Below are 26594 nucleotides of genomic sequence, written 5' to 3'. Positions count from 1 at the left end.
AGCGGGCCAAAATATCTAACAATGATGTGAAAGATGCGTTGACAGTAATAGAAAAATGTTTGATTTCAATTAATGGCAAATACTTCTTCAAGGTACTACAGGCGATACTCACAACCTGAGAACTGTTGTGCTAATCACGTCCACTTGGTCACCATGCCGTCACGTAAAGTCACACAATTATGATCATATGTGTACTTTTGCACAACTTCTTTTAATATTATTCATCATGGACAAGTGAATTCAGGACATGGCTTTCAGATAAAGGTCTGATGATGTGTGTTTGTTCAAAGTCTCTGGAATTATGTTCTGTATCAGACTGTGTGCATTTATTCTCTTTGTTCAGATGATCCCCAGGGTTCCTTAGAAATCACAGGGTCAACGTCTCCTCTGTTTGCTTCTGAACTTGGGAGCATTCTATTTAATTAAGCAGCTAATCAGCCTCTAAACACACAAGAAAATGAGACAATCTGTATCTGTTTACTTCCCTCACAACACACTTTCACACACATTGTATATTTGCATGTATAGCAGGTTGGGGAGGGAAAGAAAAAAATCATTTATCCGGGAGAAAGATCAAGGTCATGGCTCCTCCTCACACCCGAATCTGTGAAAGCAATTAATGCGTTGGCTGGTGAAGTTCAGTTGGAGGACGCGTGCAGCAAAACAATAGCACATGACAGCTGCTTTCTGCTATCTCTGGATGTGTTTTCTTGCAGCATTAATTATATTTGCAGATTCTGTCATTAACTCAGCAACGGTGGAGAAGTTTGCAATTGTGCACATTTGTTATCACAAGTCAGATGCCATGCGCGTGGGCCCACATGATGAATGTAATCAGTCAACATGACTCTATATTTGGTCATTTGTATTTCCAGTCAAGTCTATATTTGTCATTCATAACTAATATGAAAATTAACTTGTAAACACCATTACCCTATGTGGAAATAAAATGTTTTTGTGTCTGTTTTACATTCAAAATATGAACAGCAGTTCTTGTTAAAGTTACACTTAGCTACTGTATTTGGTCATTAATATGGATAAGCTTGTCCGATGATGAATGATGAATATGAATTATCACGCTGTGTGAAAAAAAAAAAAGATCAATTTTAAACTTTGATTTTGAAATACATTTAAAGACAGGAGATTTTATTTCATCATCCACAAGACAGTCAAGAACCCACGGGATCTGTATTGGGGCCCATTCTGTTCTCATTATATTTACTGCCCTTGGGCTCCATCCTTAGAAAACATGGAATCTCTTTTCACTGCTATGCGGATGACAGTCAGATCTATGTTCCGCTTAGTAAAAAAGGACGATTTCTCATTGAAGCCTCTTTTGTCCTGTCTGGAAGAAATCAAAACCTGGATGGCTTTAAATTTCTTGAACTTCAATGAGAAAAAAAAACAGAAGTTATGATCTTTGGTCCCAGCGGCTCTTCTCATCCTGCTGACGTGGGTCCTCTGGCACACTATCTAAAGCCAACAGCCTCAAACCGGAGTGTCAAGATGGACAGTGACATTAACCTGGACCGGCAAATTGCCGCTGTTGTCAAATCCAGCTTTTTTCATCTTAGACAACTGGCTAAGGTAAAAAATCTCCTATCTCAGCAGCACTGAGAAATGGTAATCCATGCCTTTGTTACATCTCGGCTGGATCACTGTAATGCACTTTATTTTGGAATCAGCCAGTCCTCCCTGCAGCATCTCCAGCTTGTCGAAAATGCTGCTGCTCGTCTCCTTACTGGTGCCCGTAAGAGGGAACACATAACCCCTATTCTGGTGTCTCTTCACTGGCTGCCCGTGAAATTTAGAATCCACTTTAAGATTCTTCTATTTGTTTTCAAATCTCTCAATGGTCTGCCCCACCTTATCTCGCTGAGCTCTTGCACCCCTACACGCCTGCCCGGTGCCTCAGGTCAGCAGACCAGACACAATTGGAGGTACCGAGGGCTAAGCAGAGGCTTAGAGGAGATCGGGCCTTTGCTGTTGCCGGTCCCTCCCTTTGGAACGACCTTCCACTAAATATTAGGCAGTCTCCCTCGTTATCCTCTTTTAAACGACGTCTTAAAACACATCTGTATTCTTTGGCTTTTGGCGCACCATGAGACTTGTTCCTGGTGTTTCGTGGTGTGTATGAGTTTTAGTCTACCTATTTATGTATTTATTTATCTCTTTATTCACCTGCCTACTTCTTATTTAGTTACTGATGTAAAATTTATTTACTTGAAAAAAAAATTGTATTGCACTTTAAAATGTTTGCTTTGTTCTTGTTTACTGCAAAACAGATATTTATGTTTATGTACAGCACTTTGTATACAGCAATGCCTGTTCTTAAAGCACTTTATAAATAAAGTTGAGTTGAGTTGAGTATTTAGAGTCTATGTAGAGTAAAATGCACTCTACGAAATTTACTGTGTAATGAGGACAAATAGTATCAATAATAATAATAATAATAATAATAATAATAATAATAATAATAATAATAATAATAATAATAATAATAATAATGATATTGCAGATATTGGCTGGCAACCAGTCCAGGGTGTCCCCCGCCTACTGCCCAGAGCAAGCTGAGATAGGCTCCAGCACTCCCCACGACCCTTGTGAGGAATAAGCGGTCAAGAAAATGGATGGATGGATGGATGGATGGATGGATGGATGGATCATAATAATAATAATAATACAAATAATAATATTAATGAAAAAAAGTAATTAATTAATTAATTAACATTGGGACGGCACAGTGGATGACTGGTTAGCACGTCTGCCTCCCAGTACTGAGGACTTGGGTTTGAATCCAGGCTCCGGCCTTCCTGGGTGGAGTTTGCATGTTCCTCACGTGCCTGCATGGGTCTTCTCCGGGTACTCGGGTCTCCTCCCACATTCCAAAGACATGCATGGCAGGTTAATTGGGCGCTCCCAATTGTCCCTAGGTGTGCGTGTGGGTGTGGATGGTTGTTCGTCTCTGTGTGCCCTGCGATTGGCTGGCAACCAGTCCAGGGTGTACCCCGCCTACTGCCCAAAGCCAGATGAGATAGGCTCCAGCACCGCCCGCGACCCTTGTGAGGAATGAGCAGTCAAGAAAATGGATGGATGGATGGATAATTAATATTGGACTGACTTTTGACTGATGGGACCAAGTAGACTAGCAGAGGGACATCACCACTTTGATGCATGGCTGTGTGACTAACATTGAAAGAAAATGGAGAAGAATGCATGTGTGTTTCTGAATGTGCACGTGCGGTGTCTCCACGTTTGTTTCCGTACCCATTTGCATTTCAGTGTGCTCGACCATGTGCTTATGTATGTGTGGCACAGTGGACCAGAACAGACTGTTGACAGCAGTGGAACTGCTGCTGCTCGCTGATGCCTGCATTGAGAAGCTGACAGACCGTCAATCACCATAAATGCCAATTTCACATCATCTCATTTTTGTTAGCTCTAAGGCTATTGAAACACTTTCCAGGCAGCGCATGTCATGCTTTCGTTCAAGATATTCAAAAGCTACCCCAAATAAAAGCTAAAGCATTTCATTTGCGAGCTGCAGGTCCTACATATCAGGTGATTTTGTGTGTAAGGCCAGTGGGGCAAAAAAGTATTTCGTTAACTTTTGTGCAAGTACTCCAACTTAAAATAATGACAAAGGTATGTAACTTTCATCATAGGTATACTTCAACTGTGTGAGAGAGAATGACAAATAAATCCTGGAAATCACATATTGTAAATAATTAATTTGTAATATACAAAATTATGGTTACTATCCAATATTTGGATGATAAATACTGATACATCCATGTCCTTTATGAATGTTGGATAGAGCTCTCTCAAAAAATATTGCATTATCTTTTCACCATAGTGGTATTTCATGTACCACGTAGTTTATATCTTTTATTATTATTATTATTATTATTATTATTATTATTATTATTATTATTAGTATTATTATTATTATTATTATTATTATTATTGTTATTATTATTATTATTATTATTATTATTATTATTATTATTATTATTATTATTATTATTAGTAGTAGTAGTAGTAGTAGTAGTAGTAGTAGTAGTAGTAGTAGTAGTAGTAGTAGTGGTAGTGGTAGTAGTAATAGTAGAGATTTTATATATATTTTTAAGGTTATCCAATCAGATGCAGTGCTGTATGTTGCTAGGTAAGAAAAGATCACTGCCCGGTAGCAGCTAGCTAGCTAATTTAAGAAACTAGACGCCAGGTAAATCTTTCGCGATGTTTAATGATAAATTTAAAAAAAAAGTGCATTTGTTGTTGCCGATTATCGACCATAGCAAAAACATTTAGACTACATTACAGCTATTATATATATTCAGTTACAGGACGCCGCCGCAAGATGGCGGAAGCACGAACTAACCTGCGTGATTTACTTTCAGGACCTACTCCGTGGTTGAACGGTAAACCAAAACATGGGCGTGACAAGTAAACAACTTGAAAAAAAAAAAGAGAATGGGTTACCTAGCAACATCAAAGAGCGAACGACGTCATTCGTGGTTGCGCATCTGCCATGTGGAATTTTATTTTTTTTCCCGCACGTTAAAATTTTAGTCTGTGCTAAATGAGATACAACGCAGACATGGATTTTATGGAGGTTAGCATCGGCATCTACAGACCCCTTTTGGTATGTATGTTCATGTGTACATTTTAAACTATAACTTAAGTGCTAATGTGAGTTTGTTGTCTTGCTTCCTTTTTAGAATTTTTTCGACAATCCCGCTTATAAACAATCAGTTGAGACCTGCTGGAACGCTAGCTCTTACAAGCTACAGGTAAGACCCGCTATGTAGCAGTTTGCACGAAAATACACAACCAAGCAAGATGAGCAGAAACATATAAGGTTTTGTTTTCTTCATTAGATTGGACTGTTGACAGAACTTTTTAGACTTCAGCAGAAGAACCTGATCCCATCTGAGGTGACTGCTAACGCAATGACCGACTTGCTGGTGGAGGAGACAAAGAACTCACTTAGAATAAAGTTAGTATAAACTCTCAGCCACGGCACTTAAACATTAGTTATACTAACATGATTCTGGTGAAGAAAATTGAATGCATGTTTCTGATATTTTGCAATCTTGTACCGACATCTGCAGGCTTTGGGAGTTTGAACTGGAAGACTGCTTTAAGGCTGAGTCCAAGCTGGTAAGACAAAACTTTCAACAGTTTGCACTCAAGTGTTTGTCACTCATGGCTTTTTATTTATTTATTTATTAGGAAACATGTACAGAAAACATTAAACTTAAGAGTAGAGATGCGTTGTCCGAGATGGTAGCTTTGTAGCAAACTTCCATCTGCAGTCCCTGTGGGAGGTTAAAAAAATAAATAAATAAATAAGCTAAATAAATTACTTAATTCAGTTCAAGGAGCTCAGGAGAAGCATGTATACATACTCGTACATAAATGACATCCCAACGATACAATAACAAAGTGCATTTTTTCAAAACATACCCACATGAATTGCATTACTAACTCACATTTTGTGCATTAAAAATATATACCGTTAGTTAAAAGAAGTCATTGTTGATAGGTTTTATCTTCTTAAGATTTCTTTGGAAGTGTGTACCACGCTATAATCTAATGATTTTTCCTAAAAATATAACACCTGAAAATGTACTAAAAAGTTGCACTTAATCAAAAATGTTAAATATGTTCATTTTCGGTTCAAAGTAATACATTTTGTGTTTTGAGAATTTCAAACTTATCTACATTCAGAGCAAAAATTTGAGTGTTGAAATTTTGGTTGAAATCAAAACATTAATCATCTGTTTGTTTTTTATTTATTTAATATTATGTTCATGTTTTATTGTTAAACAAATATGTCAGGCAGGTATGTTTTATTACATTATTGTTGAAATTATCACATTATTAGGTTTTATTGTGTGCCCCCCCCCCTTATCCAGTTAAGTGCAAATCTTATTACATTTTCAGGCATTATTACATTTTCAGAAAATTGTTACATTATAGAGTGCAACAAAGTGGTTCTATAATTTCTGATGTTCTTCAGTGTGTTCTAATCCTTTACGGCTTTATTTAAAATGTGCTGATCCAAACTCTACAAATATGTCACAGCTGCTCATTGTATCTTGTTTGTGCGTCAGGTTTTTGAGGTGAACACCAGCATGAAGATGAGAGACATTGAGTTTGAAGCCAGAAGGCTCATTGATTCTCCTGAGATGATCCCTGCTCAGTTAAAGTGAGTCTCCCTCCATGCACATTATCAGTTCAAGTAAAATATATATGATGTCTAATACATGCTTTTGTGATTATAAACTCCAGCCATAATGTGATCCTCCGCAAAGCTAAGCAGTTTGCTGAGAGCTTGAAGCAGCAGAAGGCCACCGATGTGGATCTACTCAGCCCACGTGAGATGGTGATAAAGGTTCTTCCAAAAGTCCTGCAGACCTTTTGGTTGCCTCCACCATACACCCCTTTCGCCATGCCATCCAGGTACCTTAGCAAAATGGCTGTCGGAGTGACACAGGCTGTGTTGGACCGTGTCTCCCAGACGCTGTCCTCCATCCAAATCCAGTTCTCCTATTCCATAAGAGACAATGTGGTCCTGTCCATACAGGAAAAAGTGAGACAGGCTTTCACTGCGCACGACCTGGTAGAGAGCATCCACAGCTTTCAACCAGAGTTCTTAAAGACCATCACAGATGTCGCAGTTGAAGAAATTGTCGCACTCTCTGCTCTTTTTGTACCCCTCCCGTCTTCACCATCTCCGGAGCCGTCTTCAGAGCAAGCCTCATTGCCGGATGATGACAACTTGATGGAGGAGCCAACCAATGAAAACGACTCGATGGTCAGTGAAGAATCTGTTGATTTAGCGCCGGCTCAAATACTTCCTTCAAGCAAAGAAAAGGATGACTGTAGCCAGGATGTGACTTCTTGTAGAATGACGTTGAGGATTTCAATGTGGATGAAAACACTATTTGTCAGAGAGCACAGACGGAGATCATAGACATTTGACATTTACACACTACATAATTCATACTACTTCACACTCCGGTTATAGCAAGTGCACTTCTGCCTACCTTCTGCCAAATTCCAAGGTCAACTTCAAGCCCACATCCTTCATCTTGCGCCGTACGCAAATTTTTTGCAATGTACCGTCTAATAGTATAATATGATAGCACTCAATGTACATAGTGTAAATATCTGGCTATTTTTGTTGTTGTTGCTATTTTAGCATATGCTTTATGCTGATCAACTTTTTTTTTGTACTTGTTCAAATTTACATGCTGTTCATTTCACTTGTATAAAGACACAGTTTTGCTTTTTAAGAAAAACAAAGTTTTTTTTTTTTTTTTTTATACCAATAGCAATGCAGAATTAATTAATATCAATCCAGTTGCATGTGAAAGAAAATGAATTGAAGTTATGAGCAACCCCAAGACATAATTTTGAGAGAAAATGTTGATATCTTGTTTGGATATTGAGTTCAATTTATGCACAGAATTAAACTATATACTAAACACTACTACTCCCAGAATGCTTTTCTTTAACCGACCGGATGTTGATCTTTTGTCGAACTCGCTGCTGTCATCGATACCATTTAGCTTGCTGCATGTTATACGTAATACAGTACTCAATTTAGTTTCTAAATTTTGACTAATGTAAATATAATGTGACGTGTGTGATTACTTATTACATTTTTTAATAGCTTCTTTTTTGCAGTGCAGTAACTTCAACTCCCCAATTTTCTTGTACGATATATTTTATCACTGCGTTTGCGTAAATATGTAATTTATCTACTCTCAGTGAATTTTTATTTTATTTATTTTTTTTACGTCCCAGGATTATTTCCCACCATATTGTCGTTATAGCTGGCGCTTAGTGTGTATGCAGTGTCCCACGTTATGGAAGGCATCACAAGGTAACGTCCGGAAAGCATCTCGAGCTGTTGTACAGTATTTTGAGAATGGAAAAGGAATTATGTCTGCCCGATGTGAATGTGTACACCCTGTACATTCAACAGCACTTTCCCCATGTGTATTCCGTCCTGTCTGGTTGTTGGCTAACTGCCCATGTTTTGAAAGGTGAGCTAACGAGACTCTGTACGCTAGCTATAGCTAACACACCTTTAGAACTAACATCAGCTGTTTAACACAACTTTGCACTGAAACGAGAAAACACTTACCTTTGATGCTTGATTCTTCCCAGACAAAGATCATATTGTACCGAAACACTTTTGTAACTTTTATATGATAACTACTATGAATTCTCGTTTGGTGGACATTGATTGTATATGTCGATAAAGCTGTTATGGATAACGATGCTTGTGGTTAGTTTGCATGCCAAACCCAATACCACACTTATTTTAGTCACGAGCAGTATTGTAGCTTTTTGATTACATTTTCATTGCTCCATAGTCTCAGTTTGGTAACAAAAAGACAACTGTAGTAATTTAGTACTTTTAGTTTGGTTCAGGTTGTATTATGCAGTATTTTACAATTTACAGTTTACATACAACCAATCGACATTAATGTAATAGAAACAAAAAGTTTTGTACATATTGTTATTGCTGCTGTACAACTGGAACATTGCAAAAGAGGTAATTAGCTTCTATATCGACAAAAATATAACATAAAGAGTACATTTCTATTTGACACATGACTAGGTCAAAAATAAACAAAACAAAAAAAGATTCAGAAATGTGTATTATATTGATCCAGGCAGGAAGAAAACGTTCTGTGTTGGCACTTCTCGCTCATGAATGTTTGTCTCTAACCTACAGGTCATGCATGCGGCCAGGCCTCTAACCTGCACTTTTTACAAATCACCATAGAGCAATTGTGCTTCTAGTTGGTGCAGGTTCTTCCTTCATCTCGTCTCCATTTTTCCCCACTGCCTCCAACAGCCTAGAGTTCCCTATGTTAACTCTGTTGAGCATGTTTTACTATATCTGTCTGCGGCGACGCTCCAGGAGCGGGACTCGTGGCGAGGCACTGACCAGTCGGCGAGCAGTGGAGTCTGGCCAACGGGCGATATTGCCTGTCAGTGTGGAGGTGGAGCAGTACACCAAAGAGGTTTTGGACTTCAGCTCTCATTATGGCAGTGAGAATAGTATGTCCTACACCATGTGGAACCTGGCCGGTGTACCTAATGTCTACCCCAGCTCTGGGGACTTTACACAGACTGCGGTGTTCAGAACTTATGGAACATGGTGGGAACAATGTTCCAGCGCGCCACCACGTTTCCGGCGCACCCCGAAAGGTTTCTACAGCCAGGATTATATTGAGCTGGGCTTTGAAGAGCCTGTTTACCCTACAGCTGTGGAGGTGCTTGAGACTTATTACCCTGGGGCCATTGTCCAGATTCTGGCCTGCTCGCATAACCCATTTTCCCAAAATCCACCCACGGATGTCAGGTGAGGCAACCATCAGGTTTTGAAAACTATGAAAAGACACAATGTGAATTTATAATTGAATATGCTGTATAAATAAATTACATGTTGACGTTGCATGTTCTATGCGTGTGGGAATTCTTAAAATTTTGGGGACTGCCTAGCTCAGAGTAGTGAAATTGATGCAAATGCTTATATGCGCCCTTATCATTTCTGGATGCATGTTTAATTATTTAATAAGTGCAGCTTCCTTACACTCTTAACCGTAAAGCAAAGCTTCCTATAATACTTTATTTACTCGAGTTCTTATCTCATTCGTCTCTAACTTAAATTAAAGACGACAGAATTTTTGGATTGGTGTTGTGACTGTCGTCTTTAATGTTGTTGAAGTGACATAAATCTGATTTTTGTTTTCATGCAACTCAATTTTAGCTCTCTTAACAAATAGTTTGTATTGTGTCCAGTGTCCACCATGAACTGTCAACTTGAAATACAGTACTGTTCAAGTGGCAAATACTATTCCATGAGGTTATTGTTTAAGGCTGGGTGATATGGCCAGTCTGTCTTTTTTGTTTTGACAAAAATCCAGTTTTCAATTCTAATTGATTCCCCCTCTCCACCCCTACTTTCAAGGAAAAAGAAAAGTCAAATGACAATGATATTCAAAACAAGTTTTGAGTTTACTTATTTATTTATTTTTCCCTGCCTTCTGGGATTGGTTTTATTCATCTTTGACCCAATTTTAAATAGTTCCCCAAGTACCAACTGTATCAACTTCCATTGAAAGAATTTTCTTTTTAATTTTCCCCTTTACTTTAACTAAGCACAATCTTCAATACAGTGTGAAAAAGCATTTTAAATGTGAGAATATACATCAATAAATGAACAAAAATATTACCATTAGGATCAATATGTGCAATAAAAAAATAAAATCAAAAACAAAGGCTGCTGCTTTTATACATTTTTAACTTTTTGTAATTTTTTTTTCTTGGCCTATATTTTGACCTTAAATTTCACAGTAAGGGACCCACCCAACCTCAACGACACAAAAACAAAAAAATGTAGCCCTAGACGACAACATTTAGAAAAACTGAAGGGGTTTTCCTTTTCATTTTCACTCAAATCGATGTACAGTACTGTAGATGTTGACACACTGGGTAGTAGGTACTAATTTCTTCAGAAATGTCTATACAATTATTGTATCCTGCCATAGATTTATATAAACAGTAGGGATGCAACGATATCCAAACATCACGATACGATATTGTCACGATATGAAGGTCACTATAAGATAATTATCACGATATTGTGGGTGGGTTGGCAATATTTAAATAAGATCACAATATTGTAAAAAAAAAAAAAAAAAAAAAAAAAAAAAAGCTCATACTAAAAAAAGCACAATATTGTGCGTTTGTACATAACAGCAATGCATATAAACCACCTACAATCTCTAATAACAATTTTGAGGCACTTACTTGCCCATGCAAGCACACATTGATCGCTTCACAAGCAACTTAGGTTCCCCATTCATATGACAATTAGCATAGATTTTAAACATAGAAGGCCAAAACATCCCTAATTTAAATTAAAATGCATGAATAAACTAGCCACTAGAGGGTGCTATAACTGCACAAATGGAAATCAACCTGACTTTGTCAACAGAAGTGTTCCTTTTAAATATTGTGAACATGACGACGACATTGTGGAAGTTTTAATATCACGATATTGCCCTTATTGTTACATTCCTAATAAACAGTGTCCAAGCTGATGAACTTATGAGAGAAAAATGTCAATCACAAACAAAACGCCACAAAAAATTTCCAACTGACCAAGTTTTATGGAAACTGCAGTGATTGCAAAAAAAAATAAAAAATATGGGCTTCCGACTTAAACACTGACCAGTCAAGGTCATCAAATGAAGTAATAGTGTATTGGACATTCATCCTGTCCAATTTCTCTCATGCAGATGGGAGGTGTTGTGGTCAGGAGAGCCCACGAAGGTGCTGGCACCTCAGGCTCGCCAGTTTTCACCGAACATCAAGCACATCAACTTTCCCACCAACTTGCTACGTCTGGAGGTCAACAGCTCTCTTCTGGATTACTACACTGAGCTGGATGCCGTCATCCTGCGTGGTGTGACGGAGAGGCCCATGCTGGCGCTCTACAAGATGCCAGTCATCGACATCATTGACCTGAGTGACAGCGAGGAGGACCTTTCTGATCTGGGAGGTCCATTGAGACAGGGTGCAGACAGCAGGACAGGCAACGGCTACTTTGACAAACTACCCTATGAGGTGAATGATGATGAACTCTAATGACGGAAGAGTTTTCATTCATTTTATTGTTTTTTGATGACTCAAACTAAATCTTGAATAAGATTTGGCCATTGCTAAATAAGAGGCTATTGTTTCCAAGAGAGGAAAATGAGATGAATATATATATATATATATATATATATATATTTATTAGGGGTGTGAATTGCCTAGTACCTGACGATTCGATCCGTATCACGATTCATAGGTCACGATTCAATTCAATACCGATTAATCCCGATACGAATTTACAAGTCGATTGTTGCGATATTTTTTACTCAAATTTATAAAATACCATTCAGTTAACTTATACAGTACATGTACACTAAGATTTGTATGAAAATGTATTATCTTCTAACTGTGAGCCACTGTATGAAACAAACAGGTTTAACATTTTTCATGTTTGAACAGCATTGAAATAAAATATTAAGGCTTAATGTTCAGGAGGCACGGTGTTCGAGTGGTTAGCACGTCCGCCTCCCAGTTCTGAGGACTCCGGTTCGAGTCCAGGCTCCGGCCTTCCTGGGTGGAGTTTGCATGTTCTCCCCGTGCCCGCGTGGGTCTTCTCCGGGTACTCCGGTCTCCTTCCGCATTCCAAAGACATGAGATAGGCACCAGCACCCCCCGCGACCCTTGTGAGGAATAAGCGGTCAAGAAAATGGATGGATGGAAGGCTTAATGTTCCATTAATATAACATTCTTCCATGCTTAAGGTGTGAAAGTTAGACGTTTTGTTGAATATTTTTCCATCAAAAAGGGATGTTAAAAAAATCGATTCGGCTGCTTATTGAATCGATTCGAGAATTGCGTGCTGTAGTATCGCGATATATTGCCGAATCGATTTTTTTAACACCCCATATATATATATATATATATATATATATATATATATATATATATATATATATATATATATATATATATATATATATATTCACAAACTAAATGAAGTAACCAAGCTGAGCTATCAACAATTGGCAATTGTTGGATACTTGGTCAGAGTGGCAGCAATACTGAGTCAAACAAGTGCTGATAATATGCCACTGCCATCTGATAACTTAAAATAAATTCTATTCCACTTTTAGGACTTCAACGAAACTGAAGACTGTCTGACTGATGCTTCAAACACTTCCAGTACATGTCTTAAGCATCAGTGAGTTCAGTTTTGTTGATAATATATGTACAGTGTATAATGTATGTTATTGAGTACTTGAAAATAGATATTCATCCTGTAGCTATAGATGCTCAATACCATGACAGTAGTTAAATTGTTTTATTATTTCAGTGTTAAAATTGCTCAACACAGCCATTATACAATTTTACTACTGACAGAAATCAGCTGAAACAAGCAAGGTTAGCAAAACTCATAGGAATATTTCTGCTGAGGAATCTCCAGGTTGTATAACAATTTGTTGCCAAGCAGAATTCAGGATTTAATGAAAACTGCCCAATAGTAATAGTTCTTCTGGATTTCTGGACCACCAGGGTCTATGAGCTGTAATTTAGAGGTGTGCAAAAATAATTTCCAACAAATTGGTTTTGATCATTTTCAAAAAGTAGAACATCGATTTAACGGACAAATTTGGGGGAGGGGTCGTCGATTGTTCATCAGTTAATGTTAGGATAGATCAGTCTTGAGTTGGTGTTGAAAACCCCACTATATATGCTCCAAGTTGGATGCATGTCCCACCACCAGAAATTTTATCTTTTTTTTTTTTTGGCAAGCAAACAACCATAATTAGCATATGTGTCAGAGAGGCCTCTGTTGGTCAATAAGTTGTTGGGTGGAAACTCCCTCAATAATATTCCAAATCCAAATCATTGAGTTTCTTGGGAATGTTTGAAAGCACAACATTGTATGTGGAGGATATAGTCAGGGGTGGCAAACTGCGGTCCTCGAGGGCCGGAGTCCTGCAGGTTTTATAGATTTCCCTACTCAAAGTGCAGCTGATTCCAATTAACAGGCTCGTTATCAGGTTTCTGCAGAGCTTGCTGATGAGCTGATCATGAATCAGCTGTGTTGAAGAAGGGAAATATCCAAAACCTGCAGGACTGCGGCCCTCGAGGACCGGATCTCGCCACCCCTGATATAGGTGGTCGTAAGCCACTTCCTCTGTTTAAGGATGCTCTTTTGACCTTCACATTGATCGCTTCTCTCAATCTTCTTTTAAACCATCGGTCTTCTCTGTCAATATTTGTTCTCAAAAAAATGCTCCTCAAAAAAGTGCTCCTTATGTTCGAGGTGCAGGTAGACAGCTGAGACATGACCTGAAGAGTTACCCCATTCGGTCATTGGAATGTAGCTTTTGCCTCATAATTTGAAGTGTACCAGAATGTTATGTTGGTTGAAAATCCTTCTGAGTAGATGGACCTGATGCATAACTGGAATGACAAGATTGTTGCATCTGTCAATCTTTTCCCTCTCGCCACCTTGCTCTTGATTTCTTCTGGAGCCATTCTTTTAATTTATATGTATATTTATTATTATTTTGTTTTTTTACAGACTAAATTTGTGGGCTTTAAGAATAAAAGGCATAATATTATGAGATTAAAGTTTTTTTTTAAGTTCACCTGCTAAAATATGACTTTCGTTACTCGTTCAAGTTTGACTTTAAAGAGATACTTGACTCATTGAGCCATTTTCAGAAGTAAACATTTTGTTCACAATTAATTTGATAACTTCCTTATTTTTCATGTACAACTAATGCCTTCAAAAACAATTTTTCCACTTGCTGTCAACTGAAGATGACATCACCTGTGCTGAGGAAGTAGGTAACGAGCAATCATGGCTCACCTGTTTTCTGGGTTTGGGCAGCAAACTGAGCCATGATTGGTCGTTCCTCAGCACAGGTGATGTCATCTTCAATTGACAAGAAGTGGAAACATTAGTTTTTAAAGGTATGAATTGTACATGAAAAATAATGGTTATCAAATCAAATTCATTCTGGACAAAATAAGTTTTTACTGCTGAAAATGGCTCAATGAGTCAAGCATTCCTTTAGTATCCCCCTGACTACCAGCAATTCAAATTTGTCCTCTGTAGTGGACCTTTTTAAACCTGAATATCTCCCATCCAGTGCATACGATTTAATTAACTCCCTTTGTACCCTAGAGAGGGCATTCAGAGCTTTCCAATGATACCAAATGTGTAGGGGTGGGGCTTTGCTACCTTTGATTGCATCATAAAAGAAAATAGCTTCCCTCAGTGCAAGCACTTTTTAGGGAAGAGGAAATGTAAGTTATAACTCTTTTTATTGAACACATTTAGGCTTTAAATGTTGTTAGCATGTTTTTTTGTAAGACTCTTAAGAGCACATTAAAGTATTTAATTTTAACTGTATTTGAGCCTAGCATTTAAGTTTTAAATTAATGTCCTCTATAGTGGACACATCATAGCTTAAAAATAAAAACCATTTTTTTTTCAAAAAATTCTTTTGCAATATTCCAGTTACTTCACAAAGATTGGGGAATATCAAAATAAACATGATTGGACAATATTTTTTATTCCCTGGTAGTCAGGAGGATATGACTTTTTATCTTGACAAAATATATATTTTTTTTCTTGTCAAGATTCTGACTTTTTCTTTCTTCGTAAAGCATGAATTTATTACTGTACAATTAGGGATAATCACCACTTTCTGGTGAGGCATTGTTCTCTTATGCCATCAATCCAAAATGACCACTGTGTGTTCATCTTTGTTTGATAATTTGTGTTTTGTTTCCCTCTCATATGTGTTTTCTTCTTCACTCCATAGCTCATCCAACTGATACTGAGCCACCTGACCTTGCCAGACCTGTGCCGTCTGGCCCAGAGTTGTAAGATGCTGCACCAGCACTGCTGTGACCCGCTGCAGTACACCCAGCTGAGTTTGCAGCCCTACTGGGCCAGGCTGAGTGACACCTCCTTGGGACACCTGCAGAGCCGCTGCACACGCCTCCAGAGGCTCAACCTTTCTTGGACCGGCAACCGTGGCGCTCTCACCCTCAATAGCTTCAGCAGGTCAGACTGTCAGCATGAGTTCTCAAGGATAAAAGTGGCCTTGAACAACTACAAAAGTTTCGAAAGAAAGCGGACAAGTTAAACTACACTTTTAAAATGAAATGGAACTTCTAATATGTGGCAATTCTTAGTCTTGATTAAAATTAAACTGTTGGTAATATCACAGCTGTGTATCACAGTTGTTTCATTTGTCCTCATTTCTCCTTTCCGGCAGTTTCATGAAGGTCTGTGGGCTCAGTCTGGTGCGTCTCGAGCTGTCTTGCTGCCACTTCTTGAATGAGGCCTGTTTGGAGGTCCTGGCCCAGACTTGTCCAGGGCTGCAGGAGCTCAACCTGGCCTCCTGCGACCGTCTTCACCCACAGGCCTTCACACACATTTCCAAACTTACACGCCTTCGCAGACTGGTGCTTTATCGTACCAAGATTGAGGTAGGCGGGGTCAGCATTTGCCTATAACGTAGCACTTTACTTGATCGACATAGAAATGCAAGACTTATACAGTACATATTTTGTCTTTTTAACATGTTGTGGCCTATGACCTTGTATTTCAAGCGTTTTATTTATCCAGATCAAAAATGGAAAAAATGCCCACTTTTTCATAATTCACTTTCGGTGCAGAATTGCAGATCTAAAATACAAAATGGGAAGCAGTCAATAGAACTTAATGTGGACAAAATGTGGACTAATAGACTTGTGGCAGATCACTGAAACAACAACAAACCTTCTTTCTCCCATTATGTTAATGATACGCGAAAAACTGCATGTCTTTGTTCTGGGGGTGTTTATTTATTATTTATTTATATTCACTACACTTGTGCAGGGCCTAAGGAGGGTCCAGAATGACCCCCCTACCACACCCACAAGTAAGCTAGCCACCCCTCTACTACGGTCCACTATTGAATATTTTTAGAATCGATTGATCTATTAATTATTCATTATTCAATATTGACTAATTTAATTCATTGAAATTTTGCATTTAGTGTATTACAAAATCCCTGATTAATGTTTATTGACCATCTTTCGTACTTCGTATTCTTATAGTCATTATTTTTATTTTTTTTTATTTTTTAAGGGAGATTGATGTACTATGTTACCGGTTTGGTCATTGTTTTCCAAAGTAAAAACAGATGTTTGCAAATGTTTTATTTTGATTAAAAACAGAAGATAATCAGTCTTCTTTCATGAAGGACGCCAAAAATCAGTGAACCATTACTGTTGATACGCTGAAATCAGAAGATTTGGACAATTTTACATTTAAAATGGCTCATTATCTTGATTATTAAAATAGTTGACGATTAATTTGATTATCAATTAGTTGTTGACTAATCGATTCATTTTGACAGCTCTACGCCCCTCCCCGTGTGGAAACATTGGAGCTAAAAGCTACAACACAACAGAATAAAAAATAAATAAATAAAATTTGAAAGACAACAAAATGAAAGCAGAACTAAAAGACAATATGACAAATTGAGCAAAAACTAAGAAAGTAAGCTTAATAAATAAAAGGGTAAAAAGAGATCATTAAAAGACAGACTAAAAAGGTGTGCCTTTAGCCTCCTTTGAAAAATATCAACAGTCTTGAGTAAGAGGTTCAGAAAATGGATGGATATATTAAATAACTATATGGTACACACTGTCTTATTGTGTGGACTTTTAATGTGATTTTATTTGATGGCACATGTCTCAGAGTAGGCAGTATTGATTTTAAAATAAGCCGTCAATTAACTCACAGGCGGACTCGACATAAAACAGTACACATGTTCACCCCGGGTTTTCACTGGATGCGGTTGCGGTGCGGTTGCGGTGCGGTGCGTCTTGACTGCGTGCTCCGGACGGGTCAATTTTTTTGTCAATCCACACCGGCTCCGCACAGCTGCGGTCCGGCAGCTCCGTCGCCGCCCACTTCCCAACGTGTCTCGCGGGACCGCGCGCGTGCGATCATGTGGCATTTCACAACGACAAACATACAGAAAGTCTGCTCAACAGAGAAGCAGAAAGATATGAGATTCCATGCAGCATCCTTTTTTTGGTTGTCCTTGTAAAGTATATTAATAACGAGAGTCGGGTCAGTGCGGGTCCACTCTTTATTTCTGTCTTCCCCGTCCGGCTGCCGCTCAGTACGGCAAGCGAGACGGGCACAACAAGCAATCGCGAACATCAAACTCACAATACATTACAGTCCTTATAAAAAGGATGTGCCGTGTCATATATTATTTTGTGGTTTTCCACCTCCAATATAAACCTCTCCTCGTCCATGTTCGCTGGTGTCTAAACCGTGAATGAGCACATGGCCCGGCGACGCCCACGTCACGTTTTGCTGAAAAACTTGCGAAATAGGAGCTGGCGAGTGTTTTATTCTGAAAGGTAACCGGAAATTTATTTTGAAACTGCCTCGGTCTTCCTGTCCCGCTCGATGTGTTTTGTGCTAGCTTGCCATTTGCCGGAGGCCTACCGCTGCGGCGTCCGGCAAAAATAGAAAATAGGCTATCCTTGCGGAAGGCTTGCGGCACGCCGCAGGCCTTCCGCAGTCGACACGCAACGCACCCGCAAGCGGTGTAAACTGCACCATTCGAATGAATGGAATCTAATTGCTTGCGTCGCCGGACCGCACCGCAACCGCACCGCAACCGCATCCAGTGAAAACCCGGGGGTTCAGGGTTGTCTGAAACTCTGGTGTCAGATTTGAGTGGTTTTAGCTCTTTGTCATGTTTTCATACTGAAGCGTTGTAGACACAGGTTGAGTTTCTGCAATGGATGGATGGAGCTCGCATGCGGTTTCCTGCTGCTTGTTTACAGCTAGACAGACAGAATGAGCTGCACGTTTGTTGTCAGGCTGTCATGATCTTGTCACTCAATACATAAATGTCTAGCTCACCAACGAGGAGATGCCAGAGGCAGAGTTGTGCATGTCTACGTACGCCGACACTGTTTCACTGCTTATAAATGTGCCAGCGTATAAAAACTAAACCTTTCCTTGCGTACAGTTGGTGCACTATTGACTGACATTATTCAACCTTAATTTATCATCTTTTCGCAGTTTCCTCTAAAGTAGTTTTTTTTTTTTTTTTTTCCCCATTTGTGGAAGAATAATGAGTTTCAAGCCAATCAGAATTTGAAGTTACTGTATTTGTATGAAATTGTGTCTGGAGGAGTTCTCCAAATAGAACCGCATCTTGTGCACAGTTTATATAAAACTCTTACATTCCTCTTGTCTATCTCCTTGTTGTCTCTGTAGCAAACAGCTATTCTTAGCATCCTGACTTTTTGCATCGAGTTGAAACATCTCAACCTCGGGAGCTGCGTCAGGGTGAGAATAAACACAACATAAACACCAACAAGGATTAGAATAAGCCTTTATTAGTTGTGCAGTGGGGAAATTTTGGAATATCGTGACAGGAAGTGCCTTACGTAACATGACATCATAACATATGTTTGATGGAAAGGAACTATCATTCTTAATGCACCATTTAGACAGAGAGACGAGTACATATCGAAATAAAATTTTTTTGTTTAATTGTATTGGCCCTGGAACCCTGACTGACAACTTATTGCTCAAAGTCCACTGGGATTGCCTTTAGCTCACCTGTGACTCAGAACAGGATGAACACGATTTTGAGGAAAAGGATGGATGACGGAATTTTGTTTTGGAGGGGAAAGAAAACAAAATAAGTGTTTCAAAAATGACCTGTATCAGAATCACTGTGTTTTTTTTTTTTTTGCCATTTTGGGAAAAAAAAAAAATCATTTGTACCATGTTTACATTTTTGTCCGCACTATAGTCTGTTTTTATTTTTGACACATTTTATTTTATTTATTTATTTGTTTATTTTTTACTTTTTACTTTTTTTTTTTTTGGTGACATAGTAAACACAGTCACTCAACATTTTATATAATAAAATACTACTACTACTACTACTAATATATTTTTTAAATCGCAAAAATGTCTTAAAGGTACCGACAAGTTAAAAGTTCTAATAGTAGGATATTATAAATTAGTTTTTTGAGAAAAACCTTGAATTATTAATTGTGATATTGTTTTTATAAGAGATTGCAGCGGTAAGCTCTCTAGGTCATCACTTGTGCATCTATAAGCTTAAAAAAAAAAAAACTATGCACAAAATGTGTGACTGAAATTGAAAAACAAAATAAAATACCATCATCTTTAAATTACTCTTGTACTTTACGTATGTATTTGTTTATTTATTGAAATCAAAATGGCACACGTTTGATGGCCACACATATATATATATATATATATATATATATATATATATATACATATATATATATTATTTTTTTTTTCTTAAATCCATCAAAGTGAAATTCATTTGGATTCAGTTGTGGGTTCTGTCTGGCACAGTCTAAATGATCTTTTGGAGAAGTGAAATATTTCTTCATGTTCAGTTTGTTGGCATTTTGCTACCACCGACATGCTTTGTGTTGTATGGTGTAAATTTGGTGTGCACAGGCTTGTTTTCATATTGAATATCCTTTTTTAAATTAGCATAAAAACGTAGTAACCTTTTGTTTTATTGTTTGCTACAAGATTTATTATTTTTTCCTCTGGAGGATGAGTCTTCCATCTTGAGCCCCTAGTTGCAGTGCAGACATATGAGGAGTCCAAGACAATGTCATCCCATTTTTAGTGCCCAAATTTAATTGCCAAATATTCCTGCCATTCTTTTAACGATGCTGCTGGCTTCTTGGCAGCCTCACTGACCAGTTTTGTTTTTATTTCACTTTGTCAGTTTCAAAGGGACGCCCAGTTCTTGTTGTTATCACTGCTTTGCCATTTTGTTTGTGCACTTTCTGACGGTATGTACTGTGGATGTCCAGTCAAACGCCTTCAAAAATTTTTTGTTGATAATGTTTTTGTTGATCGACTTTGTGGATTGTTGATTTTTTGCGGTGACCTGAAGTAAAGATGTTATAACTTATTTTTTAATCATCAGATTTTTGGGGCAAGGTAACTTTTGGGCTTAATCAGAGTCAGTTTGAGGTTAATAATTGCACTGCACATGCTGGTGATTGTACCCTGACTCAAAGTGATTGTGTACAGATTGAAGACTATGATGTTGTGGCCAGTATGCTGGCTGCTCGCTGCCGCTCACTCTGTTCACTGGACCTGTGGCGCTGCAGAAACCTGACAGATCGTGGCCTGAACGAGCTTGTCTCTGGCTGCAGGTGAGTCCAGTTCAGCTCTGACTGGCAACACTTCAATCAAACAGTCCAGTCAGTTGCACAACTGTTTATTATGGTTTGATCTGCGACCGCTCAGAATGTTGGAGGAGCTGGACTTGGGCTGGTGTCCCACACTGCAGAGCAGCACTGGATGTTTCCAGCACCTCGCCCGCAGCTTACCGCGATTACGCAAGCTCTTCCTCACTGCCAACCGCACGGTCCGTGACTCGGACATCGAGGAGTTGGCCTCCTGCTGCCCCTTGTTACAACATCTGGATATACTGGGTAAATCATTAACTTATAAATTACAGAAGAGACGTTAACAGTGTTATGTAACAAGTCATTCATTAAAAAAAATTGAGTAACTGATTAAGTTATTGCATTCTTATTAGTATGATAAGTGAATGAAATACAATACTGCACAATAATCACTGGATTAGCAAATGCTATGGCAACATCCCTTGAGCATATGGTTGATTCTCAGGAAGTGTGGGCTAGTGTGTCCAAACTATGGCTTGGGGGCCAATTGAAGCCCGCCATCCATTTTTCAGCGGCCCACAGCATATTTAGTAAAAATGACATTTTATCTAATACTGTAAATGGGTGGTGGTGTAGTGGCAAATACTGTAACCGACCACGGTTACTTTGGGACTTACTACCACTACTAACAATACATGTGTTTTAGATACTGTAGAGCTTTTTTTGTATATATGCAAATATTCAAGTTAAAGAGGTACTTTACTAATTTGTCTATTTTCAGCAGTAAAAAGTTCATATTTTGTCTTCCATGAATTTGATAGTTAAAATAGTAAAAACAAATCTCATTACATTTAAGATAAGACTTAGCACCTAAAAAGTAACTTGTTCTTACACAATTTCATTCTATTATAATACTAATGATGATAATAATTTAATTAAAAATCAGACAAATATTTGTGGTAAGATGTAGAGTTTTTGAATTGGAATAAAACATTAAAGTAGAAGTTCGCCCCCAAAATGACTTTTTTTCTATTGATTATTCATGCCATGGAAACTTGAGTACGTTTTGGGTTTTTTTTGTGTGTGTATTTTTCACATTCCTAATACAAAAATTGGATGTGAAAAAATCAATAAATAAATACGGCCCACTCATTACAATGGAGACCAAATGCAATGCACATTTGATATTGTATGAATACAATGGTGTCATGTTGCGTTAACCCGATTCTTCGCAAACAGAGCTATTCAAGTCATCTGGTGAAAATTCTTCAGTTTTTAATATCTCAATATATATCGCAGACCCGGTTTTCTCTGGGTACTCCGGTCTCCTCCCACATTCCAAAGACATGAATGGCAGGTTAATTGGACGCTCTGAATTGTCCCTAGGTGTGCTTGTGAGTGTGGATGGTTGTTCGTCTCTGTGTGCCCTGCGATTGGCTGGCAACCAGTCCAGGGTGTCCCCCGCCTACTGCCCATAGCCAGCTGAGATAGGCTCCAGCACCCCCCGCGACCCTTGTGAGGAATAAGTGGTCAAGACGATGGATGGATATCGCAGACATCCAAAAAATCGCAATGTCCGTTTTTTCCAATATCGTGCATGTGCAGCCCCAATCTAAAAATCAATTTTTTAACGTAAGTGCTTGGTGCTCCCTGCTGAGGTTCCAATATGAAACAATGGAGTAGCTACCACGGCATTCAACAATCTCTTGCGAGCAAATGGCTGAGTGGTACAGTATTTATTGCATACTACGGGAAAGTTTGGTTTAAAATTGTTTTGGTTAAATTTCTCCTAGTTTTGAGCAAGTTTATTTTTTATTTATTTTGGACCATCCTTTCTTAGAAGCACCCATATCTGTTGTAATAATACAGTGTAACATTCCACCTTTATTGACTTGATATCCATGTTGTTACATGTCAGGTACACGGCTTGTAAGTGCTGCCTCATTGAAGAAACTCCTCCAGTCATGTCCACGGCTGCTTCTCCTGGATGTTTCCTTCTGCTCGCAGATAGACACGCGAATAGCTCAAGAGCTGTCCAGCCTCTTCCCCAGTGTAGCCATCAAGCGGAGTTTCACACACTGACCGCAGCGGGCTCTCACAGGAGAAAAAGTGATGCACAGCAGAAGATGGGGAGACGCTTCAGTATCACAAGATCTTCTATTAGCGGTCAGTAAATAAGGCAGTCAAACTGGGGATGAAGATTTTTGGAGGGAATGGAACAGAAACAGCAAATAAACAACCTCAAACTCCCAGCCAGAGGGCTATAAAATGTGAAACTCAATCATTTATGGACACAGTGAAGCAACTGCGTCTCCGGAATATGAAACGCCACTTATGACTTGGCCAACAACACATGGCTGTATTCCTTTCACTTAGAAAATGATGTTCACTAGAACATCACTCAAGGCAAAAGAAAAATAATTGTGAAACTTGATCTTTGTTACAGACTGCTAGCAGAACAGCAGCAGGACTTAATGGTCACTTCTACCTTGTTTTGTCTTGCTTTGATCAGTGCCTTCTCAGATTGACCATTAGACCCGTGTTGTCATGTGCGGGCATCATGGACATGCTCTACTCTGGTCTAATGGCAACATCCAGCCACTTTGTTTCGATTATCAGGAAGCATACATAATGCTATTGCAGCAGATATAAAAAAAACAAAACAGTCAGGGCTGTTCACATGCAAGGTTTTTGTGGGAGGAAGAAATGAGACAAGCATGAATCATCTCAAAAATATTTTCCACCTTTAATGTGACATAACCTTTAAATTCAATTGGGAACAAAAAAATCTCAATTTAGATCAGTTTCAGGTCTGGACTTTTGCTGGGCCACTCCTGGGCCACTCCTGAACCTTAAACTTCTGGTTAAGCTGTTCTCTTTTTATTTAGATGTGTTGGTTATTGTCATGCTGGACATTAAAGTGATCACATTGGCCAACCATACTAATGGAACCCCATACGTCAGCGCTGCGCAGTCAATAGACAACCTAACAAATTTTTGGCAAGTCCCGTAGTGATTCTGTGAAAAAAAAAAAAAAAGCCGAGCGCCGGAATTGAGTCGTCTGGTTAGCTGAACGTTTCCAAGGTTAGTGCATAACCCCCATTCCCTCAGGGGTGGCAAACTGCTAACCCTAACCCGAGGGTTGGAGTCCTGCAGTTTTTAGAGGTTTCCCTACTCGAACTGCAGTTGATTCCTATTAACAGGATCGTTATCAGGCTTATGCAGAGCATGCTGATGAGCTGATCATCAATCGGCTGTGTTGACGAAGGGAAATAACCAAAACCTGCAAGGACACCGGCCCTCGGGGTCCGGATCTCGTCATCCCTGCCGGGTTCCACCTTGACTAAGGCCCCATTTCCAGCTGAAGAAAACCAGCCCAAGAATGATGCTGCCAACACCATCCTTCACTGTATGGTGGTGAGCTGTGTTGTTCTTTCCAAACATACCTTTTGAAATTATAGTCACAATGTTCAACCTTAGTTTCATCGGGTCGTAACACATTTAAAATAAGAAACATCTTGCTACTCTACCCCATAGCCCAGATATATTGCTGGAGACGGACGGAATCCTGGTATCACAATCAATACTTTTCGGGAGACCCCCCATCACGTTTGTGCATATGCATCATCGAGAGCAAGCCATTATTAAAACTTTAGGTCAGTCAATACTGTCAACATAATAGACAGAAATAGTATGTATGTTGTTGAAAAAATGGGAAATTGACTAAATTTGGGCATATGTTTCGGCTTGATGCCAGCAAGAGTTAATTTAAATTAGCGGTGAAACCATTCAAACTCATTCACTGCCAGCCATTTTAGAAATTTTCAATGCCCACATGATATTACGTTCAATAATTATATATAAACCAAATCTACCAAATAACAGAATAGACTCCCTACTTTTTGCTTCGTCCCGTTCTTTTATAATTGACAGTAGAAAAATGTAGGTTTGCCAAAATACAGCCATTTCTCTCATGGACTCTGAAACTGTGTTTATTTCGTATAAAATGGGGCAATGATGTCATCTACCGGTGGTTGGGCATCAGTAAAGTTGTTTCCAAGTTTGACATTTACAGTGGAGCATAATTAGATTATCCCCCATTATGCCCGCTCTAAAAAATATATAATTGACAAGTATACTTGTCAAAGGCGGAGAATGAGTTAAACAACAACAACTTGATAACCAAAGTAATCGAGAATTCTTTTGATAATCGAATAACTGTTTAGAGACCTTGTTTAATCTAAAATTGTCCAAATCCTTGAGATTTCCTCCTCTCACCAGTAAATATTCTTACATTTCTTAAGAAATCAATGAAAGCAGATTGAAATGAAATATTATTAAAATAAAACATTTGCAGATATCTACTTTTACTTACTTTGGAAAACATTGAAAAAATGTTAAAAGCCCAAACCTGTATGTGAATCATAGTTTGTGCAGATTCTACACTGTCAATTTGAATTAATGTCCTGCGTTTCAATCAAGTGATTGGAATTAAAACAGTCAAATATTTTTTAAAAGCCGGTTCACCGCCAAAATACAAATTAATCAATTGTTAAAATAATCATTAGTTGCTTCTTTAGTTTGAAAGTGATTAGATGACTCTGAACAAAGCTACATATGCTCAATTATTAAAGGGAAGGCACACTTGCACAAGCACATGATCTCAGTTTATTTGTGCTTGCTCCCCCCCAATCAATTCAGTTGTAAAGGTTAACAGGTCACATTAATGGTGGAAGAAGTTTTGTAATGATTAATCTTTTTGTTGCCACAAAAACCTGGCATGGGGTGTGTAGACTTTATGTCCACTGTATATATGTTTTCAAAATTATTTTAAATGTGAATGAGGGGGAAAGAATGCCTAATTTTGAAGAGGACTGTGTTCAGTAAAAATGTAAATCATCTAATAGTGTAATATGTTCAACATTTCCTCTGAAAAATACTGAAAGAACATCTTTATTTTATAAGTTGTACAATGACACCATCCAGTCAACACCAAATTTATATTTTTTTTTTTCTTCAAATCACAGACTTGAATGGAAATTTCTGCATATGATCACCCAGAGGGGTCAACCATGTGTTAAAGAGAGTCTTTGTGTTCAGTTTGAGTGGCCAATAAATGAAGAAACTTGAAAACCCTAGTTGGCATATTACTACTTTTTCATTTTCATATAAAACTGCAAACATGTTGAGAAAAAAAAAAAAGAATGCTGCAAACCGGGCGCGAAGCACTGCCAACAGGAAGTATGCAAAGAATATAAGAATTCTAATCGTATTCATTGAGACAAATTTTCCAAAGCATCGGATCAGGACTCTATCAAAAATCATGAAAATATGCCTTTGGACTATTTAAATAGGGTGTTGATATGTCACGGACTTCACAAAATGTGGCGTGGAGGTGGACTGAAATTTAACCGCCACCCGCGATGGATTGGGGTCCGGATTATAGTGCAACTGTGCAATATTAATTTGACCCTAAATCTATACTTTCTGCTTTCAATACCATAATAATGCAAAATGTTGCATAGCAGGGTGTCCAAACTACGGCATGCGGATAATTTGCGGCCTGCTGTCCATGAAGCCTCATTCATCCAATGAATTGGCTTTGCACATTTATTTAAGATGGTGAGAAAACAGAAAATCACTTGAAAAAGGATAGGACAAAGGAAGTCAAAGGAAAAAAAAAAAAAAAAGTTTTTGTTCTACAATTCTAGACATAATTAGTAACAAAGGTCTCTTTAGTTTCACAGTATTGATCA

General features: G+C 38.4%; 2 protein-coding genes across 6 annotated transcripts; both read left to right on the top strand.

Annotated features, from left to right (window-relative positions):
- The first annotated feature begins 4355 nt into the window (after positions 1 to 4355).
- LOC144022542 (uncharacterized) lies at positions 4356 to 7501 on the top strand. 2 transcript variants are annotated; one of them, XM_077527432.1, is made up of 7 exons: positions 4356 to 4645; positions 4722 to 4793; positions 4881 to 4999; positions 5115 to 5163; positions 6120 to 6214; positions 6298 to 6468; positions 6593 to 6733. In XM_077527432.1, exons 1-7 carry the CDS (start codon positions 4583 to 4585, stop codon positions 6600 to 6602), a joined length of 579 nt encoding a protein of 192 aa, XP_077383558.1. In that variant the 5' UTR covers positions 4356 to 4582; the 3' UTR covers positions 6603 to 6733. The 2 variants fall into 2 exon arrangements, with proteins under 2 accessions (XP_077383558.1, XP_077383557.1); XM_077527431.1 differs by having other exon boundaries at positions 6298 to 7501.
- Positions 7502 to 7562: 61 nt separating this feature from the next.
- fbxl4 (F-box and leucine-rich repeat protein 4) lies at positions 7563 to 25976 on the top strand. 4 transcript variants are annotated; one of them, XM_077527428.1, is made up of 10 exons: positions 7563 to 7897; positions 8000 to 8060; positions 8759 to 9391; positions 11334 to 11661; positions 15435 to 15679; positions 15894 to 16107; positions 18914 to 18985; positions 20738 to 20862; positions 20957 to 21144; positions 22757 to 25976. In XM_077527428.1, exons 3-10 carry the CDS (start codon positions 8895 to 8897, stop codon positions 22918 to 22920), a joined length of 1833 nt encoding a protein of 610 aa, XP_077383554.1. In that variant the 5' UTR covers positions 7563 to 7897; positions 8000 to 8060; positions 8759 to 8894; the 3' UTR covers positions 22921 to 25976. The 4 variants fall into 4 exon arrangements, with proteins under 4 accessions (XP_077383554.1, XP_077383555.1, XP_077383553.1 ...); XM_077527429.1 differs by lacking the exon at positions 8000 to 8060; XM_077527427.1 differs by having other exon boundaries at positions 7563 to 8060.
- The last annotated feature ends 618 nt before the right edge of the window (positions 25977 to 26594 follow it).

This window comes from Festucalex cinctus, chromosome 7, assembly GCF_051991245.1.
Source record: "Festucalex cinctus isolate MCC-2025b chromosome 7, RoL_Fcin_1.0, whole genome shotgun sequence".
Lineage (NCBI taxonomy): Eukaryota > Metazoa > Chordata > Actinopteri > Syngnathiformes > Syngnathidae > Festucalex > Festucalex cinctus.
Note: the sequence above shows the minus strand (reverse complement) of the source record. Positions and strands in the feature narration are given on the sequence as shown.